General features: G+C 45.7%; 1 protein-coding gene across 1 annotated transcript; it reads right to left on the reverse strand.

Annotated features, from left to right (window-relative positions):
* Positions 1 to 7,705: 7,705 nt before the first annotated feature.
* Positions 7,706 to 10,323, reverse strand: PROP1 (PROP paired-like homeobox 1). Its single transcript, XM_055301768.1, has 3 exons — positions 10,215 to 10,323; positions 8,789 to 9,021; positions 7,706 to 8,044 (listed from the first exon to the last, which is right to left on the reverse strand). The coding sequence occupies exons 1-3, from the start codon at positions 10,321 to 10,323 to the stop codon at positions 7,706 to 7,708; spliced, it is 681 nt and encodes a 226-aa protein (XP_055157743.1).
* Between the last annotated feature and the right edge of the window lie 11,933 nt (positions 10,324 to 22,256).

Consider the following 22,256-nt stretch of genomic DNA (forward strand, 5'->3'; position numbering starts at 1 on the left):
GCAAGCATTATGGAAACAGTATGGAGTTCCTCAAAAACTTAAAAGTAGAATTACCCTGTAATCCAGTAATTGTACTACTACTATATGCCCCAAAACTACAGAGACACTAATTCAAAGGGCTATATGCACTATGTTTATTGCAGCCTAATTTACAATAGCCAAATAATAAAAGCAGCCCAAGTATCCATTGATAGGTGAGTGGATAAGGAAGATGTGGTGTGTATATATAGTAGAATATTATTCAATATTCTACATAATATTCTATATAACATAGAATGCAATTCTATTTAATATTAAAATGAAATCTTGCCATTTGTAACAACATGGATGAAGCTATAGAGTATAATGCTAAGCAAAATAGAAAAAGACAAATATTGTAAGATCTCACTCTTATATGGAATTTAGGACACAAAACAAATGAGCAAAGAAAAATAAAAAGAGGGAGAGACAAAGAGAAAAACCAAGGAAACAGACTCTTAACTCTAGAGAACTGAAGGTTACTGAAGGGGAGGGGATTAGAGGGATGGATGAAATAGGTGATGGGAATTAAGAGTACACTTAGCACTTAGTGATTCAACAATTCTATACATTACTATCTTGTACACCTGTATGTTAAACTAACACTGTATGTTAACTCTACTGAAATTAAAGTTGAAAAGAATAAAAAATGAAAAGTTTCAAAAAAGGAACTTTTTTACTTAGAGGAAGCTTTGAGCCCCCCAGCGATGACCAGGCTCATCCAGAACCTGTTTCTCACTGCTGGCCAGAACATGGTATCAGAAAAAGGGATTCTAGGGGAGAAGTCAGGGAAGAAGAATAGGCTGTGAGACAGGTGACAAGCCACACTTCTGCCATTAGGCAAAGAATTGCTTACACCACTCTGATCTCCAATATGAATGTAATTCTGCTACTTCCAAACCCCATTAGAGTCTTAATTACAGTCTTTCAACATTGTACAAACCTCTGTGATAATAGGCAGTAAAATTCCTTTGTTGGCTTATGCTAACGTTACCCGCTGAGTAGGGAGCTCAATGCAGGGCTTGATCCCAGGACCTTGGGATCATGACCTGTGCTGAAGGCAGATGCTTAACAGGCTGAGCCACCCAGGTGCCCCTCTTGGGGACCTCTAAGCTACACCCTTCTCCCCCCAACCCTATTGCTGCTTACCTACACTAGCTGTATTTAGGACTCTTACATTCTTTGGGAATAGGAAAGACAGACGTGAGATTTATGTGCAGATGGATGGTTGGTTGGCTGACAGGCCCAATTACAAATTAAATAAAACATCCACAGCTCCACCAAGAATGTAGAAATAAGAAAACAAACCTTCTACTTCCTATTCAGTAAGATTAAGATCATGTCCTCTCTTTGGAGACACTACATCCTATAAAATTTTGTCATAATAGTGAAAAAGGTGATAATGACCATATATATTAAATCAAACAACAAAAACAGATTCGTGAAAAGACCCAGAATGTGCGATAAAACAGAATTGATTAGGGACAGCTTGCATTTCCGAGCTAACTGTATTTTACAGTGGCCAACAAAAAACAAGACTTGACAACATAAGATATGAACATCTATGGTTCTAACCTTTACAGTTACATGCAAATTTACTAACCTCCATTATGTCACAAATCAGACTGGAGTCAATCAGGTTGTCAATTACAAGGCAATTTAGAGAATTTATTTTTAAATGAGATGGTTGAAAACCTTATTGCCCCCACTATCTCTCTTGAGGCTCCCCTGACAGCTCTGTCCTACAAGGAGGGGGCTTTAGCCCTGGTGGATACCTTAATAGCTGAAGGGAAGATACAATCTGGAGCCCCATATGGGGGGCCCTCAGCTGACTGCCTTAGAGCAGGAGGAGCCTCTACAGCACCCATCCCCCTCAGCACCTGGAGCCTGAGGTCACTAAGCCTGGTCTACCAGGGTTGGAGCAGAGGGGAAGCCTATCCTGCCCAGTCTGCAGGAGGTAGAGATCTAGGACTGAGAGAGAAAGGTGTGGTACCAGGGCTCCACCAGGAGTGGATAGCTGTGGGGAATCTGGCAACCTAGCTACTCCCTGCCTGTTTGGAACTTTATCACACTGTCTCAAGGTCCATAGAATTCTGGGGAGAGAGATGAGGTAAGGCTACAACCTGTATGCTGGTCCTTATCATGCCTCACTGGGTACTAGACAGCAAAGAACAGCCAGTGGTGTTCAGTGCACCCTCAGGAGAGGTGGCCTGTTGGTGGTGATGAACACTGAGGATGCCAAGCAGTATCCTCCAAGAAGGACAGCCTGTTACAGGTGAGGAGGAAAGGCAATCAAAACTGAGGAAGGTGCCTGAGTCCCTTTCATGTGCCCTGCTCCACCTAGGCAAGTGATAGAGTAGACATACCTTAGGTGGCCTTCAGTTCCTCCCTCCCATCTGCTCCTGCACCTCAGGTCCAGAAGCAAGGAAGGGTTCCTGAGATCTGAGCACAGGAAGTAGACCCCCTACCCAAAGCCAGCTGCCTCTCTAAATAGGAGGCCAAGTCCCCCATCTGGAGACTAGGAGGGCCAGTCCCAGAACAGGACAGACAGGGTGTGAGGGCATTGCCTTCCTCCCGCTGCTGCACCAGACACCCCAGGCCCAATCTTCTCCTAAGGATTCTTTTTCTTTCAAGGCATCACTCTCTGCTTCCCACTGTAGCCCCAAACATCCTGCACTCAAGGACACATAGCCAACAAGGAAGCAGCAGCCAGGGAGAGGCCAACACGACCCCCTGCTTGGGATGGGTGAGTTCAGGTTTTGCAGAGGCAGCGGAGATTGCGGGTGCCTGGGGCACCACCCAGGAGGGCAGGCAGAGGAGGTGCTGCTATGCGGAGCTTCCCTGGAGAGTCTGCTGCTGACAGCCCCTGTCCCCTTCCCTGGGCTGCAACAAGTGGGGGAGCACCTAGCTCAGCCAGGTAGTTGTCCTGGGAAGCAGGGGCCATTAGACCCTCAGGGTCCCTGCTGCAGGAGAAGAGCCAATATACCCAAAAGTTTTGGGTCCAGAGGGGCTGGGTTCCAAGGGCTTCTGTGGGTGCCTATCTTGAGCTGTTGCTGCCATGACCCCCACATTCCTTCCTCTCCTTCCCCCTTCCACACACACACTGGTGGCAGTGCCTGCAGGTGCACTCAGAGTGGGAAGAGGGTCCCAGGAGTATGGGGGGGGGAGTCCCCTTTCAGTGCCTTCTTTTTTTTCCTCTGTCAGAAGCTGGGCTCACATGGTCCTTCCTATCCTGGTATGTCCCAGTGTCTGGGAGGTTTTCTTGGATTCAAGAGGAATCTCCCACATCTCACATTCATCTTGGCAGTAAGGTAGGTGTCCAACAAATATTTGCACAGAATTTGTTCTAGCTGCCATATTTGAGAAGTCTAACAAAAAAGTAGAAGTGTTTTGTGGAGGGGGGAGGTGGTAGTGGGAGTCATGGCGACTGAGCAGATGGCTCTTCCTCACTGCTGCTACAGTGGTGACCTGATCAGGGGTCAGTTCTGTCTTTGGGAGATGGACAAGAGAACCTCACTTGACCTTGGGTCTCTGTCCCTGTGACTGAAGAGCCTATACAATAGAGGCAGCTGTCTACACCCATGTGCCCTCTCTCCTTCACCTTCTTCACCTGGCCAAGATTAGGCCCTAGGCCTGAGTTCTTGAGGGGTCCCTGTCCCTGTTCTCCTTACCATGGGGCACATGGGCCCATCTCACCCTAGAAAATGCCAGAATCTCCCAGATGTGTTCTGGCTACTAGTTGGGATATTCTACACCAGCTTGCCAGGTGCCATTTGCAGGTACAAAGACACTAGGGCACAGATAAACTCAGGAATCCTGCAAATAAGTTGGTAAGGGCATGATTTGAGTACCCTAACCCCAGAGCCTTCAGTCACATGGCTTCCTGGGGCTATTCAGACAATGTAGCCCCAAACACACACACACACTCACACACTCAATGAGTCGCCCTGTGGGGCTGACCCCTGCCCTAATTCCACTTTGGGTTTCTTAGTTGGGTGCCTGAAGAGCAGTAAAGGACCCCACAGTTTAAGGGGGTAAATCTCAGGGGCAGGTGGCAGGGGATGGATAAGAGACCTCAGGGGAGCAGGGGCAAATTCTTGGAGCCTCTCTTGTCACTGGCACTTCAGGTTCACATTTTGTACCTAGCTCAGAGAAGAGAGAGTGAGGATTTTCATTCCAGAGGTGTGGGGAAAACCTGGAAAGGAGTGAGAATTCGGATAAGCCCCTGTGGGGGAAACCCATCCAGCACAGTCTTAGAGCACTTGCAGGGCCCTCTCTGGTCATCCTCCACCTGCTGAGAAGTTCTTAGGGTCCCAGCCCCAGCCCCTTTCCCCAATTAAGTCTCATCCCCAGGTCCCTGGTACTGTGATTCCCTGCCTGGATGGCACTAATCCCCATTTATAGGGTTTGCAAGGATCTATCCCCCCCCAGTTCTATCTTTCCAAAGGCAGGCTGGGCCTGGGTCCCCAGGGAGCCAAAATGGGGGCACTGGGTGTGTGGGTGGGTGGTACAGTCTGAGTACACCCTCAAAATGGGAGAGGTCTTTCTGATACAGAAGTGGGTAGGGGGTGGGTAGAGATGCCAGGCAAGCAGTGGGCCACAGTCTTCACTTGTCCTCTCACCAATCTCGGGAGCCAGGCATCCCCATTCTGAAGGAAAAACTGAAAATGGGCATGGAAATCTTCTCAAGAGTTGATGTCATGGGTGATGGGGTGGCCATGTTTGGGGACTGTGACCTCTGAGCCTGGAAAGCTGCATCCTGCAGGGCAGCCAGGTATGGTTTGCACTGGCTAGACAGCCCACTGGCCAAAGATGAGCCAGAGACTCTGATTGAGAAGTGGCAAAGCATGTGGAAATGCACTGCCCTGGAACTCCTGATAAGGTGAGACTGGTGGAGTGGGAAGGGGCCCTGACCCAGAATCCTGCGGGTTCCAACCATGCCTCAATGGAATGCTCCTGGCAATTGAGGTTTCTCATGGAAGCTGAATGTTTTAAAACCTCTGCTATCTTAGACCTGGTTGTTAAATTGCAATCACCATTGCCTAGGTTGCACAGAAATGCACCTGCTGCCTACAGAGCCCCCCTTGGATCACAGGCATGCACTCTCAGACTGCACTCCACAAGGGTCTCCAGGACTGTACCTCCTAGTCCTCTCCTAGCACCCGGTGACTGGGAAGTCCAGCCCTAATGCTGTACTTATTGTATATAACTTCCGCACAGTTAAAACTTGACATAGGGGATCCCTGGGTGGTTCAGCAGTTTAGTGCCTGCTTTTGGCCCAGGGCATGATCCTGGAGTCCCGAGATCGAGTCCCACATTGGGCTTCTTGCATGGAAGCTCCTTGCTTCTCCCTCTGCCTGTGTCTCTGCCTCTCTCTCTCTCTCTCTCTCTCTCTCTCTCATGAGTAAATAAATAAAATCTTAAAAAAATTGCTATAAATGGTAGGATATAGTGAAATTACTTTTCTGGGGAAAAAAGTTTTTTTTTGCTTAACATAAGGTTTTTGTGAATAATCTAGGTTAATATACATAAATATACTGGCATATATGTTACATATGTAATATTTTGAAAAGACTTGTTACAAAGAGTATATATTACTTTTGTAATTTATAAAACTATTAAGATTTGTTTTAGATATATGCATATATACATATATGCATATAGAAGTTTATATATATAAAGAAGTTTCCTGAAGGACATGAGAGAAGTCTGGAAAAAATGACAGGACACATCAGTGTTTAGATAAGATTATTTCACATCTTAAAGATATCGATAATCCTTATATTTTGTGTAATTAAAGCCCTATTGTGGTGGTGCCAGAATAGACAAATTAATTGAGGGAGAAGAGCCATGTCTATGACTGTCCTGTGTGTAAAGGAGAACTCAGTGTATAAAAAAGTAGGACTTTACAAATCAATATTAGATGATTAGATAAATTATACTGATAAGAATGGGCTGGCTGGTTGAGAGGAAATTACATGACTATTTTGCATGACTGCACATCCTAAAATAAATTTCAGATGATTCAAGGCATAATATTTTGATCCAAATAGTGGAGAAAATTGGGGTGGGGGAGCCAGTCTCACCTGGGATTCTTCATCCAAACCACACAACACAGAGAATGAACTGGGTGAATACTCTCTCAGTTCTACTAACTCTACATAACTGGTAGCAGTCCGGGTGCTGAAAAACAGAAGTTACATACAATAGATACCTACAGCATTAGGGCTTAATTCTCTCAGGAAAACCTTGTTCAGAAAGGTTAGGACACAACAAATAGTGAAAAACAGCTGTAACATCTCTGAACAGATATTTATATCCCTATTGCACAAAAGCTCTCAATCACTAATAAAAGATGACTCTACCAATACACAAATACACAAACACACCTCAAAGAAGCAATGCAAGAAAACATATAAATTGCCAATGAACATGAAACTATTTTATATCTCATTAGAAAGTGAGCAAATGAAAACTTACAAATAAGCAACAAGGAGACATCACTCTCAGTGAACAGAAATGTCAGAATGGTAAAGGTCAACAAGGATGTGCTGAGACCAACACTCGGGTACTTTTGGAGGCTGGTATAATGTTTCCGGAAGGCAGTCTGTCCCAAAGAGGTAATTATATGGGACTGCAAAGGTAACAGTACAGAGGTTTTGACTTCAGACATACATACATATATGTCTATAAATAACATGAATATCCATCCCTAGGGGCTCATTTACTCATAACTTTTTCTATGGGCCTACCAATAAGTAAGGTAGGCCTATATATAAGTATGCATGTTATAAGTAAAATAAGTACATTATAAGCCACATGATGTATAAATGGTGCCATTAACTAGGACTCAGAGCAAGGTTCTTTCCTGGGGCTGACCTCTTATGAGCCTTAAGACTTAAAATTGGCATTTGGAAAAGTCACCTCTAAATCAAATAATTTCTTCTCTATCAGAAACCATGTATGTTATGACATGCGTTGATTTAAAAGTCAGGTTAAAGGTAATGTTGAAGACTCAGATGTTATTTATCTGTTTTGTATAAGACCTTGGAGAGCCATCCTGTGATAATCAGATTTGGAAGGTCCTGTTGGCAATGGGAAAGGCTGGAGCTAGGAGAACCATTGAGGAGGATGAGTTAGAAGATATGGGGCCAGAAAAGGCCAAGTGTCTGCTGGAATGGAAAAAAGAGGAAGAAATTACAGAGATATTTCTAGAGTATTAATGAATAAAAGTTAATGACTGATTTGCGTGGCAGAGTGGGTGATGGGGAAAGGATGAACAGGTAGACTTTGAATCAAAAGCCTTATTGAAATCCACTAGAAACCACTGGGTAAGGATCTTCAATTGTGATCTTCGTCAATGAAGCCTGGAAAGTTTTATCATGTTCAATCATTTCCATTCTCCAGCGGCAACAACTGCTTTCATCAATACCACCCTTACACCAGTCACTACCATTGAGGCTTTTTATCTCTATTTTCTAGTAGGTTCACCTCCCTACATTCCCTCAACTAATCACCTCAGGGGGCCTTCTTCAGCATGATTTTCCATTTTTAAATTCCTAATCTCTGAGCTGCTCCTCCACAAATTTCTACTTGACCCTTAGAAAGAAGAGATGCCACCCAGCTTTCTCTGCATTTCACCAGGGCCACAGGCTCGGAGATTATCTCAGCAGCTCCTGTCCAGACCTTAGTTCCAGGACTTTGGTGGCTCAAAGCTGAGGGGAAGCATGGTTGGGGGTGGGGGACAGGGCAGATGACCAGTGGGGGTTGGGTGCAAGGTGGGGTACCAGTCTTCAGACTGGTGGGGTCGAGCAAAGGAACCACCGGTGGAGGGCTGAGAAGGAAGGGCATGGTTGTAGGGGTGAGGGAAGCAGGTCATGGGTGGAGGTGGTGTTGGGTAGGAGTAGGGGCATGCAGGGGACTCAGGCAAGAAACCAGAGAAGGTGGCAGGAGACAGATGGGCCAGTGGCTGGAGCAGCGACCGTTCTTGCTTCCTCTGCTTAGCTCTGCGGTTCTGGAACCAGACCTGAGGAAGGGGGATAAGAGCCACATCAGAGCCTCTCTCTCCAACAGGTGGCCATGTCACATCAGAGCCCCCTCCCCTCTGATGACAGAAGGTTCAGATGCTGAGCATAAGTCTCTCTTGCACTGCAGAGGAAGGAAAGCTCTTCCCAAAAGTATAGCTGAGCTGGCCTCCTACCCTCACCATCACCCCCAACTTGTGTCGAAATTTACCCTACTACAAATCTCGAGAGTAAGAAATGTCAAATTCCGGTAAGAAAGAGATAATTGTGACAAAATGGCATTTTCCCTCCACAGAGGATATGAAATGTCCCCTAGGGTTATTAGAGATTAAGACTGTAGGGGATTTTAATGGGTATAGACGGAGCTGGATTTAGGGTAGGGTTTGTACCTCAGATTAACTACCTCTACGGGTCCTGATGGAAGGAGCATCAGGCTAGCTGGGTTTCAAGGCCATGGTTAGGGACAAGGTTACACATGCATGCAAACAATTAAGACTGCATTTCTGTCGGAATTCACATCACCGTTAAGGTTGAGGGCAGGATGCTGAAATTCAAGTTAGATCAGGTTAGAGCTCAGGTTAAATTCAAGTGACATTCCCGATGTTGTGTTGACCGTTGGTGGAGGCTGTGTGCTGGGGAATGTTTAGATTAGGGTTACAATGCCTATGAGAATTTACACCCCAGTAGTTCCCATGCAGCAAATAGGTATTTCTTCCCAGAAGAAGAGGGGGATCCTGGGGCATCACCTGGATTCTGGCCTCGCTGAGGCCTGTGTCCCGGGCAAGGCCCTCTCGGGCCCAAATGTCGGGGTACTGATTCCTCCCAAAGGCTGTCTCCAGCTGTTCCAACTGCCCTGGGCTGAAGGTGGTGCGGTGGCGGCGCCGGGAGTGCAGGCGACCCCTCTGTCCTCCTTGGGGGGAAAGCCTTGGTCTCCGCACGCCTACACCAGAGAGGTTCCTGCTGGGCTGAGGGCTCACATCTGAGGATGGAGGGGAGGGCAGACATTGCACAAAGTGGATCCAGTTGTCCCTCCTGGACTGTGTATGCTGGGACCCCCAACATTCTCCTCGGTGCCCCCCCCCCCCGACCCTGCTGCTCATACCCTCTGCCCCAACCAGAAACCCTTCTTCACCTCGAAGCATCCTAACCTGGGCTCTGCTCACACATACATTGTACAGACTCACTTCACACCCTGGGCACTTCTGCTGTCTGCCTTGCTTCACTGTATGCCCACACCCATGGAACATTCCTGTGCAGTGGGCACCCATTGTGTGCCTTACACCTCTCAGAACCTATGTACTACCCACCTGGGCCTCACCCCATGGGGCTTCTTTTGCTTTGACCCACTAACAGACCGACCAGGTCTCTGAAGATCACCCCCTGTCCCCTTACTTCTTCCTGGCTCTTGGGGCTCCCATTCAACTTACACCTTCTCTCTACGGCTGCAATCCTCCCCTGCCCTCCTCCTGGGAAGATGAAACATTCCTCCCTCTTCCGCTCAGACATACCCGCCCCTCACATACATTTCATCTTCTCCCCTCTCCCAGCGCTGGCCCGGCCACCAGGCTGCAGGAACCTGAGCTCGTGGGAAAGCCTCGCCTCTGCTCCCCACAGGCTCACTAAGCCCCCACACTAATTAGTCTGAGAGCCAGCAGGGCAGGAGAGAATAGGGCCGAATGGAAACACCTGGAAGGCACTGACTGAGAAAAGGAGATGTCTGGAGTTGAGCACCCATCCCCATGGGGACCAAGGGTGTGGCTCCCACCCAGCGCCCGCAGTCTGCCTTGGGGGCACCCCTGCTCTCCTGGGATCCAAAGCCCCGGCCTCTCCAGCTGCCCACCTCAGAGGAGGTGGTGCACAGGGCCAAACGGGAGCTCCGGAACGAGAAGCCAGATTTCAGCTTTACCTCCACCCCACCACGGCCCCCTCGGATGCTGTTGGGCAGCCCGTCCATGCCAAGGCCTCGGGTCCTGGCTGCAAAGCAAGGGAGCTGTCCCTCCCCATGCTTTGCTTTCTAAGATGCCCAAGGTTTCAGAATTCTCGAATTCTGTTGTTTATTTCGCCTCCTCTCTTTCTTCCTGGGGAACCACTGCCCCACAGGACCTACATGTGCAACTCCAGCCCCCCTCAATACCTGCTGCCTCCTCAGGACCACCCCAGAGATTCACTCACCTACTGTGGAGGTCAGGGTCCCAGCAGCGGGGTAGCTGTCAGGCCAGAGGCTGCCGCAAAGTCGCCCCTTCTTTTGCTTACCCCGCTCACTCCTCCCTTCTGCTTCCATGGCTAACAAACGCCACAGACCAGCCACTCTCTCGTGTCCAAGTCTGGGTCACTATTTCTCTGGTCCTGCAGTTCCCCTTTACACCTGTGGATCTCACTCCTCCCTCTGATTATACCTCTGGCTCTCTGTGTGGATGTAGATATAGATAAATATCTTGGTTTTTCTCACTTTGTCTCCTGGTTTCTAATTTTTTTCTAGTCTCTCCTTCCTTCGCTTGAGTATCATTGCATTCTCTCTGCCTCACCTGGACCGTGTTTCCCTCTTTGGGCCTCAAACTTCCCACTGACTGCCCTGTCTCCTGTACCCTGTCTCAGAGATGTGGTCCTCTCCCTTTGCTCTCAGCTGCCTACTTTCCCAGCTTGCAATCCCACACCACCTCCTTCTCCCCCAGCCTTGGAGGAGTGACCTGCTCCTCGCCCCTGGGGGCCCATCCAATCATTGCTTGGTCACCAGAGCCCCCTTCGCCAGGGGAGGATCACAAGCCGGATGAGGGAAGGTGCTCAGTTGGAGGGTCCAGGGACTGGGGCCAAGAGCTCGTATTCCCAAGGACCAAGTTCTTTTGTCCTGTTAAATCCCCTCCTGGGAGCAGGCAGGGTAAGAAGCAAATGCATTCCTCCCAAGACCCTTCCTCAGAACCCCACCATGGGGAGGGGGGTGCAAATGGAGGCCAGGAGCAGGGCCTGGCCTGGCATCTCAGCAGGTAGGTGATATCCAAGGACCTGTTTCCAGGAAACTAAAAAACAAAAAGACACCAGTGCATTCTGGCCCCTCCTAAATACAGCTGATTCTCAGAATATACTAGATGCACCCCTGTAGGACAACCTGAACCACAGAATGAGTCTCCAGGACACCACACTTCTCAAGTACTGTCTACTTTCCTCCCCTAAATGTCACCTTTTCATTGACTCAGAACCCCTGGGACTCCATGACCTCCAAAGTCACCCAGACATTCAGAAAAACCCTGATCCTCATGGGCTTCCAGGTGCATCCTGACCCCTTGGACTTGCAGACTCTGCAGGAGACTGGGAGCCCCATGACATCCTGACATTCTGATTTCAAGGAAACCCCAAGGCATCCAGACCCCTGGGCAGTCAGGACACCCCGACACCCATAGTATTCTGCTTCTCGACATTACTTAGACCCAGGAAGTCCATTGTAACACCCGTAGGACATCCTGACACATTTTTACAATTTATTTATTTATTTTTTCATCCTGACACTTTAAAGACAATCTGAAACCCCAGGACTCTAGAATACTCTAGGGTACACTGAAACCCAGAACATTCTCCCTCTAGTAGAAGACCACTCTGATCCTACCATGAGGTCCTAACCTCTCAGGACACACTAACCCAATGAGGACACTCTGCCCCTCTTGGGAGGGGCAGTCTGGATCCCCAAGGTCATGTTAGTCTTATGCACACATCCTTTAAAAGCACCCTGACAATTTAAGACAAAAAAACCTCTAGGATATTGAAGTTTAAATATGGCCCACAATCAGCAGCATGAGCAGAACATAAGAGCTTGTTAGAAATGTAAACTCTCGGGCCCCACCTTAGCCCTACTGAACCAGAATCTGCATTGTAACAAGATACCTCAGAGAAATGAATGTACATTTCTCTTCATCAGCTCAGGTTTCCATAACAAAGTACCCAAAGATGGGTGGCTTAAAGAGTACATGTTTATTTCTCACAGTTCTGGAAGCTGGTAAGTCCAAGGTCCAGGCACCAGCTGACTCAGTTCCTGGTGAAAGTAGACAGCTGCCTGTGCATCTTCACATGGCAGAGAGGAACCACCTTTGATCTTTTTTCTTCTCCTACAGATACTAATCCCATCATTGGGGCTCTCTGCTCATGATCTCATCTAACCTTAAGCACCTCTCAGAGGCCCCACCCCAAATGTCATCACACTGGGTTAGGACTTCAACAGAGGAATGGAGGTGGGGGAGATGTGAACATTCAGTCCACAACACTATCAGCTTTGAGAAATCACTGATTCAAGACACCAAATTTTCTCCCTCTACCCCAGCATATTCTGTGACCTCCTGGAGCCTAAGACGTCCAGACTGCCCAAGACCCAGTAACATGCAGTCAACTTGGACCTATTAGCAAACACTGAATTCCAATACACTCTGTAGCCTCAAGATACCCTAAGCCTATGAAGATATTCTGACTGGCCATCCAGGACAGCCTGATTACCCCTAGGAGGCTCTGATATTACAAAGAAACTCTGACCCACTCCCCCTGCTCCTCAAGAATGCTGAGACACTGCAAGTTTGACTTGCCATTCCAAAACACAATAATCCCTCAGAGGGAAAGGCATTTGATCTTCCAGGGCATCCTGAATCCAGTCCCCAACCTTGACCTTCAAGGAAACCGACACCCAGGATCCTCTCATCCTCCAAGAAGAAAAATGGTATGGAGGGGAAGGAGTGTAAGTTCTGAAGCCAACTGCCCTGGGTTCAAATCCCAGCTATACCACTTGCTAAGCCATATAATCCTGGGCTCATCACAAAATCTCTGTGCCTCAGCTTTGTCATCTGGGGCATATTAATATAGTTGATTCTCCTTCTTTTGAGGTAGTTGTGTTCCATAAAGTCACTATAAACACTGAGTTAGTGAATATTGAACTGCTCCAAAAAATAGGTTCCTGTGAGCTCCTGGCCACAACATTTTCTTTTTTCTTTTTAAAAATTGATTTATTTGGGATCCCTGGATGGCGCAGCGGTTTGGCACCTGCCTTTGGCCCAGGGCACGATCCTGGAGACCCAGGATCGAATCCCACGTCGGGCTCCCGGTGCATGGAGCCTGCTTCTCCCTCTGCCTATGTCTCTGCGCCTCTCTCTCTCTCTCTCTCTCTCTCTCTCTCTCTGTGACTATCATAAATAAATAAAAAAAATTTTTAAATTGATTTATTTGAGAAAGAGTGTGAGTGAGAGAGAGAGAGAGCATGCATGCACACAGGGTGGAGGGGCAGAGGGAAAGGGAGAGAGAGGTATTCAAGCAGACTCCCCACTGAGGGTGGAACCTGACACAGGGCTCCATCTCACAACCTGAGATCAGACCTGAGTCAAAACCAAGAGTCAGATGCTTAACCTACTGAGCCACCAGGCACCCCTGGCCACAACATTTTCATCAACTGATCAATATGTATCCTTGTTGCATGTGTTTCTGCTTAAAGATATCTTAATATATATTGATAACTTATCAACATTGAGCTTGGGGCCAATGGCACTGTGGCTCCTGTCTGAACAAGAGTTATCCAACAGACGTATTTTCTTCTCCCTAAAGCACACCACAGCCTTCCTGCACCTAGGACCACCAGATAACCCCTCAGCACTACACTTGGAAACTGCTTTCAACGGTAAAATTGCCCCCCAAAGCAGAAAAATGTGAGAAACGGTGGCACTTAGGAGAATGTAAAAAGATATTTGTTCACAGTTTCTAAGTGAAAACAAGAAGGCAGAGCAGCTGCTTTGTTTGTCCTCGGCCAGGAATGTGGCAACTCAAAGTTTTCATCCCACTGCACATGCGCATGGATGCAAATGGCCACCAGGCTGCCAAAGAACACTGCAATGGAGTACTGACCCTGGGGTTTCAAATAAATTATAGTGAGTAGGTGACTTCCCAAATATGGAATCCACACTTAATGAGGATCACCTGTACCTACCTGGCAAAGATGTGATGTCTGAGAGTTAATAAAAAAGAAGCATTTAGGATGTACCCTGAATGCAGTAAACACAGGCAAAAATGCTACTTTCTTATGATTCTTATTACCATTGTCCCTGGGAGACTCTAGCCCTGAGTCATTCTGACTTTTTCTGATTCCTAAATCCCTAGGGGGCAGGGTTGAATTCAGTTCTAGGACATATAAGCCCTTGGAGAAGTTTTGACTTCCATACCCCATAATCAGCATGATAGCCTCAATTGACAGTATTCCTCTACAGCACTTTATGGCACCCAGTACCTGTACTGTGGACATGTCCAGAAAAAGGCATAATGAGATTTGGGAAGCTCTAGCCCTAGAAGGAATTCCCTGACCTGAAAGGATCCAGACACTCATGGGCATCCTGCCCCTCTGGTCCATTCAGAAACCCTGGTTGGCTCTTATCTTGCAAAGGGCATGCTGACACTGAAAAACCACTCAGTCCCAACACAGGAGGTATCCCAATCACACAGGTCTGACCTACTGGACATCTGCACCAAGTAAAGACATATCCTGATCTCCTAGGCAGCCTGGCCATCCAACATCCACTGGCATTGTGGGACATCTGATGCCAGGATACTCTAACCTTCCCAGGCACTCTGACTCTCTCAGTCCTGGGCTTCTCAATAGGCACCCTGATTACTGCCACTTGCCTCTCTCTCTGATACATAGCCAGCCCACCAGGACCTCTTGAATCCATAGGGTAATAATTCTAATTCCTATAAAATCCTAGCCTCTCAAGGAAACCAGTCCCTACAAGACACTCTTACTCTACCACATTCTCTGAACTGCCCAAACATACTGATTTCCTGAATACTTTCACCCTCTGATTCCTAAGAATATTGATTGTACAAGGACACTCTCACTCCACGACAGGTCCATTCAAGTCTATCCAAACCCTCAAGGACCACTAGATCTCCAGAAAACCTGGATCACTTCAGAATACCTGATTTTCACACATTCAGATACTAACAGGGTATGCCAACCTACCTGAAAACCCTGACAACTTTGGACTCCCAGAGTATCCAGGACTCTCTGAATCGCCAGTCAGTCCAACCTCTAAGACACACTGACTCTTATGAAAACTGTTTGATCTTTTCAAGTTTCCTGGACTTTGTGACTTTCACCTTTCAGGCATCTGATCCTATATGGCCTCTTAGAATTTTCTAAACACCCTTCTGTTCCCCTAGGGTATTCTGACCATTTAGGAGGTGTTAATCTGGTAAGACACTTAGAATCTACTTGCTTACCATCCTAAGACAAGGTGAACCCACAAGACACTACTTTGACTACACAAGGATCCTCTGAGATCCTAGACAATCAGGTCCTTATAAGGACACATCAGTTCCTCTGCATAATATAAACACCAGTTCACTCTGAGCATATAAACAACCTGCCTTCTAGGTTATTCAGTCCTAGAAGGAGACCTTAATGTCCCCAAAGACATTCTGACTTCCAGGATATTCTAACCATCTGAAGTTACTCAGATCCTCCAGTTTATCAGATATCTCAGGAAATTCTAACCGTGCATAGATACCCCGCCTATCTATTCCACAATGACCTTGCAGAAAACGTTAATCATCCAAAATATACTGAACATCTCAGAAATTCTGTTCCTTTGGTCTGATCCTAGAAGGACACCCTGTGAGTTGGCAGAGTTCAAATTCTGAAGCTATCATGTACTTGTGTGTGACTAGGAGCAAGTTGTTTGATCAGTCTGAGCCTCACCTTCCTCACTTGTAAAACGAATACTAAAATATTCCTTCTGTGTTCCAGGCAGGCAAGAACAGCACATGTCCACGCTGCATAAGGGCCTGTTTTCAGGACACAAGATAATATAGAGAAGCAGTCCCAAGGGTGGGGCCAGAAGCCAGCCTAAATTAATGTGGAGGCCTTTGAATTCGGTATCTTCATATTTATTCTTTTTTTTTTAAATTTTATTTTTATTTATGATAGTCACAGAGAGAGAGAGGCAGAGACAAAGGCAGAGGGAGAAGCAGGCTCCATGCACTGGGAGCCCAATGTGGGATTCGATCCCGGGTCTCCAGGATCGCACCCCTGGCCAAAGGCAGGCGCTAAACCGCTGCGCCACCCAGGGATCCCCCTCTTCATATTTATTCTTGAACACGAGATGGATTTGGGACTATGTGGGGATGGATCAAAGTAGTCATGCTTTAATAAAGCTTCTAGAAAAGAATATAGTCCAATATCCTCTTTACCTTGGGTCAGAGGTGAGATAAAAGTGAAGGCTGTTTTTTATCCACATGCATATCCAATTGTCTCAGTGACATTTTTAATCTGTGTCTTTTTTTTTAAGATTTTTATTTATTTATTCATGGGAGACACAGAGAGAGAGGCAAAGACACAGGCAGAGGGAGAAGCAGGCTCCATGCAGGGAGCCTGATGTGGGACTCGATCCCAGGACTCCAGGACCATGCCCTGGGCCGAAGGCAGGCACTAAAATGCTGAGCCATCCAGGGATCCCCTGTCTCAGTGACATTTATTGAAAACATTTTCCTTTCCTTGCTACTGGGAGGTGTCACTTTTGTCCTAAGCTACATATTTGGCACACACATCTGTTTCTGAGTTTTCTATTTGGTTTCATCCTTCTTTCTGTCTGTGCTTGCACCAGACAGAAACCACCCTGTCTCAGCTACTATGACTTTGTAAGTTTTAATATCTGGTAGAGCAAGTCTTATCACTTTGCTTTTCTTTGTCAAGAGTATCTTGATTAATCCTGGCCCTCTGCATTTCCATAACATTTGTAACCATAAAAGTATGCTGGGATTATACTGAATATACTAAAAGGATAATTTTAAAAATGAAATGCTAGTTTACTGTCAAATAAGATCAGGATGAGTCTAGGGGTGTAAGAGAAAGGCCTTGTCACTAGGCAGGCTTTGATTAGCAGATTGTTCCTGAGCTCAGTAGCAAAGAGTGGGATGAAGGGAGAATGTCTTTTGCCTTTATACTGAAAATTTAAATTAAATATAAAGTCTTTGAGCCACACTTTCCTTCAGAACTGTATTTTCTGTTTTGAAATTATCTGTGGCCATCTTGATTTTTGGCCTTATAAGTACCTGGCCTTTTCTGCCTCCCTGCAGATTTTTTTTTCCGTTTCCTCTAAAGTCCAGTAATTAACCAGTCCAAAATTTTGCATGAGTTTTTCAATGAAATTTGACTTACAATTCCTCACATTACAGTGGGATGAAAATACTGTCCAGATTCAAAGGCCCTTTTAAAATTAGAGTCATGAGAAAGGAAAACATGGCAGCTGTACAAAGATAATGCATTTCCCTTCCCTCTGACTCACAAGATGACAGGAAAGAGATGAAGACACTCAGTGGTGCATAGAGTATTTTTTTAAGTTGTTCAAGATGAAGGATTCATACTTCCTGATTTCAAAATTTACTTGAAATCTATGGTAATCATAAACAGTATGGCACTGGCATGTAACTCAGTGAAATAGAGTAGAAAGCCCAGAAAGAAATCCTTAAATATAGGGTTGAATGATTTTCAACAGTGGTGCCAAGATTGTTCAATGGGAAAAAGGATGGTCTTTTCAACAAATATTTCTGGGAGAACTGGATATCCACATGCAAAAGAACAAAGCTGGATCTTTACCTCATACCATATACAGAAGTTAATTGAAAAAATGGATCAAAGGCCTATATTTAAAAGTTAAAATATAAAATTTCTAGTGGAAAGTATGGGAGGAAAGCATCATGATGTGGGATTGGGCAGTGATTTGGATGAAAAGCTTTTGTGTGCCAAAGGATACTATCAAGAGAGTGAAAAGGTAACACACAGAATGGGAGGAAACATTGTAAATTGTATGTTTGATAAGGGTTTAATACCCATAATATATAAGAACTCCTACAACTCAACAACCAAAACACAACCCGATTTAAAAACTGAATGAAGGACAAATACCCAAGGAAGATATACAAATGGCTGATAAATATATGAAAAGGTGTTCAACATCACTAGCCACTAGAGAAATGCAAATCAAAACCACAGTGAGATACCACGTCATACCTGTTAGGATGGCCACCACTAAGCAAACAAACACATAAATGGAAAATAACAAGTATTGGCAAGGATGTGGAGAAATTAGAACCCTTGTTCACTGTGAGTAGGAATGTAAAATGGTACAGTTGTTATGGAAAATAGTATGGCAGTTCTTCAAAAAATTAAAAAATTGCTACATGATCTGGCAATTCCATTTCTAGGTATGTATCTCCAAAAATCAGAAAGGGACTTGAACAGATATTTGTATAGCAGTGTTCACAGCACCATCAGTCACAAATAGCCAAAAGCTGGAAATAACTCAAATGTCTGTCAACAGATAAATGGATAAACAAAATGTGCTCTATCCACACAATGGAATATTATTCACCCTTAAAAAGAAATACTATTCTGGCACATGTTACAGTAAGAATGGACCTTAAAAACATTATGTTTAGGGCAATAAGCCAGGCAGAAATGGAAAATACATGATTTTATTTATACGAGCTACCTAGAATGGCCAAATTCATACAGACAGAATGTACAACGGTGGTGGTTATCGGGGCCTGGGGAGGCTAGAGAAGGAAGAGTTTACTATTTAATTGATACAGAGTTTCAGTTTGGGAAGCTGGAAAAATTCTGGAGATGGACTATGGTGATAGTTTACAATAATGTGACTCTACTCCAAGCCACTGTATTGTATGCTTGAAAATGGAGATGGTGAATTTTACGTTACGTATATTTTACAATTTCTAAAAATAGTCCAAAGACATTAAATTATTCCTTTCATCCAAGAGAAGTTTTCCTTAGTGCTTTGGTTACATATTCTATTCTATTTCTTATATTCTCTACTTCAGAGATAAAGATTAGCCTCATGTTGATCTCATTGTCTTTTACCTCTTTAACTTCCCTCTGTTTTGTTTTTGCCTCTTTCTATTGCATCCACTGTAGTTAACTAGAGTTTTTCTCAGTCACTAATTCTATTTTTAGCCTTGTAGTTCCTTACTCTTTTAAGGTATTAATAGTATCTAGTAAAGTTGAGGGAAAAATACATACCTTTATGATGTAATTCCTCTTCTATTAGTTTGAACCATAAGAAACTGATTTGATACAGTTAAAAAACTGGCAAACACCAGAAATCCAGAAATTTCATATGATTCAACTTGATAGTTATATACCTTAGAAGAGTTCTCCCACCCATGGGAAAGATGTTTTCATTATTCTATCACTTCTAATAGAAAAAAAAAATCCTGGGATCCCTGGGTGGCGCAGGGGTTTGGCGCCTGCCTTTGGCCCAGGGCGCGATCCTGGAGACCCCGCATCGAATCCCACGTCAGGCTCCTGGTGCATGGAGCCTGCTTCTCCCTCTGCCTATGTCTCTGCCTCTCTCTCTCTCTCTCTCTCTCTCTGTGTGACTATCATAAATAAAAATTAAAAAAATATCTATTTAAAGCTCTCGTTTCTTTGGAGATGTTGTGCTTAGAAGACCTATCAAGTATAGAAAGAGCTAGATTGAAGTCACCAAGTGTAAGTGTATTATTATCTAAGTATTTCTTTACTTTGGTTATTAATTGACATATATTTGGCAGCTCCCACATTCGGGGCATATATATTGAGGATTGTTAAGTCCTCTTGTTGGGTAGATCCTTTAAGTATGATATAGTGTCCCTCTTCATCTCTCACTACAGTCTTCGGGGTAAATTTTAGTTTATCTGATATAAGGATGGCTACCCCTGCTTTCTTTTGAGGACCATTTGAATGGTAAATGGTTCTCCAACCTTTTATTTTCAGGCTGTAGGTGTCCTTCTGTCTAAAATGAGTCTCTTGTAGACAGCAAATAGATGGGTCCTGCTTTTTTATCCAGTCTGAAACCCTGCGCCTTTTGATGGAGTCATTGAGCCCGTTCACGTTCAGAGTTACTATTGACAGATATGAGTTTAGTGTCATCATGATATCTATTCAGTCCTTGTTTTTGTGGATTGTTCCACTGAACTTCTTCTTAAAGGGGAATTTTAAGAGTCCCCCTTAAAATTTCTTGCAGAGTTGGTTTGGAGGTCACATATTCTTTCAGTTCCTGCCTGTCTTGGAAGCTCTTTATCTCTCCTTCCATTCTGAATGAGAGCCTTGCTGGATAAAGTATTCTTGGTTGCATGTTCTTCTCATTTAGGACCCTGAATATATCCTGCCAGCCCTTTCTGGCCTGCCACGTCTCTGTGGAGAGGTCTGCTGTTACCCTAATATTCCTCCCCATGAAAGTCAGGGACTTCTTGTCTCTTGCTGCTTTAAGGATCTTCTCTTTATCTTTGGAATTTGCAAGCTTAACTATTAAATGTTGAGGTGTTGAACGGTTTTTATTGATTTTGGGTGGGGGATCTCTTTATTTCCTGGATCTGAATGCCTGTTTCCCTTCCCAGATTAGGAAAGTTTTCAGCTAGGATTTGTTCAAATACATATTCTGGCCCTCTATCTCTTTCGGCGCCCTCGGGAACCCCAATTAAACGTAGGGTTTTCTTCCTCAGGCTGTCGTTTATTTCCCTTAATCTATCTTCATGGTCCTTTAATTGTTTGTCTCTTTTTTCCTCAGTTTCCCTCTTTGCCGTCAAGTTGTCTTCTATGTCACTCACTCGTTCTTCCACCCTGTTAACCCTCATCGTTAGGACTTCTAGTTTGGATTGCATCTCATTCAATTGATTTTTAATTTCTGCCTGATTGGATCTAAATTCTGCAGTCATGAAGTCTCTTGAGTCCTTTATGCTTTTTCCAGAGCCACCAGTAGCTGTATAATGGTGCTTTTGAATTGGCTTTCTGACACTGAATTGTAATCCAGATTTTGTAACTCTGTGGGAGAGAGGACTGTTTCTGATACTTTCTTTTGAGGTGAGGTTTTCCTTCTAGTCATTTTGCTCAGTGCAGAGTGGCCAAAAACAAGTTGTATTGGGAAAAGGAGAAAAAGAGAGGAGAGAAAGAAGGAAAGAAAAGAGAAAAAGAAAAAAGAAAAAAGGAAGAAAAAGAGAATAAAAAGAGAAAGGAAAAAAAAGCGGGTGGGGGAAGCAAACAAATCAAAAAGCATAAAAAAAAACAGCAAAAACAAAAACAAAAAAAAAAAACACGGGGAGTATCTTCTGATTCTGTAGACTTTAAGTCCCTTGACTTCTCCTGGAACTGGTCCGTCCAGCTGGTCTTCTGGGGGAGGGGCCTGCTGTGCTGATTTTCAGGTGTTAGCACTTGGGGGAGCTGCTCTGCCCCTGCCTGCTGCAGGGCTCAGCGGGGGTTGTTTACCCCGTGAGGCCCCAGGAGGAACAACCCCAGTGGCGGGGCCAGCTCTGCAGCCCTGGATTCAGCCTCCGCAGTGACTCCGGAGCTCTCCGTCCGCAGGGCCTGGAGGCTCCGGGACGGGGCCGCTGATCTGCTCAGCTCGGGGCAGGAGCGTCCTCGCTGTCCTGGGCCCTCCGGCCCCTGCCTGTCCCAGGGGGAGGCCGGATCCTGGGCTGTGTCCCGGCGCCCTGTGCTCCGGGGCCTGCGCTGTGGGATTCGCGCTCCCGCCCCGCGGCCCCCTCCGCGGAGCCGCCGCCCGAGCCCCTCCGAGCTGCTCCGGGTCCCGCCGTGCGCACTGCAGCCCTTAGGGAGCTCGGCGCACTCTCCCCGGCGCAGGTGTCTGTTAGTGTCCCAGGGAGCCCGAGGGCATCCCCGCCCTCCTGGGTCCTGCTCCAACTCCCTGCGAGCCCCTTTCTGCCAGGGAAAGTTGGTGCAGCTCCTGCTTCTCCAGGACGGGGCTCTCCTGTCCTGGGGACACTCGCCTCGGCCTCAGCCCGGCTCCTCGCGGGGTCCCTCCCCCTCGGAGGCCTTTTGTTTCTTTATTTCTTTTTCCCCGTCTTCCTACCTTGATAGAAGCGCGAACTCTCCTCACTGTAGCATTCCAGCTGTTCTCTCTTTAAATCTCAGGCCGAATTCGTAGATTTTCAGGATCATTTGAAGGTTATCTAGGTAATTTGGTGGGGACAGGTGATTTGGAGACCCTACTCTTCCGCTATCTTGCCCCTCCTCCTGAATTATAGTTTTAAAAAACTTCCCACAAAGACTCCAGGCCCAGATGGCTACACTGGGGAATTCTATCAAACTTTTAAGAAATATATAATAAAACTATACACAAGTTCTTTCAGAAAATTGAAAAGGTGTGAGTACCTTTCCAATTAATTTTATAAAACATTATAGTACAGACTAAT

Source organism: Nyctereutes procyonoides, unplaced genomic scaffold, assembly GCF_905146905.1.
Source record: "Nyctereutes procyonoides isolate TBG_1078 unplaced genomic scaffold, NYPRO_anot_genome, whole genome shotgun sequence".
In the NCBI taxonomy this organism is placed as follows: domain Eukaryota; kingdom Metazoa; phylum Chordata; class Mammalia; order Carnivora; family Canidae; genus Nyctereutes; species Nyctereutes procyonoides.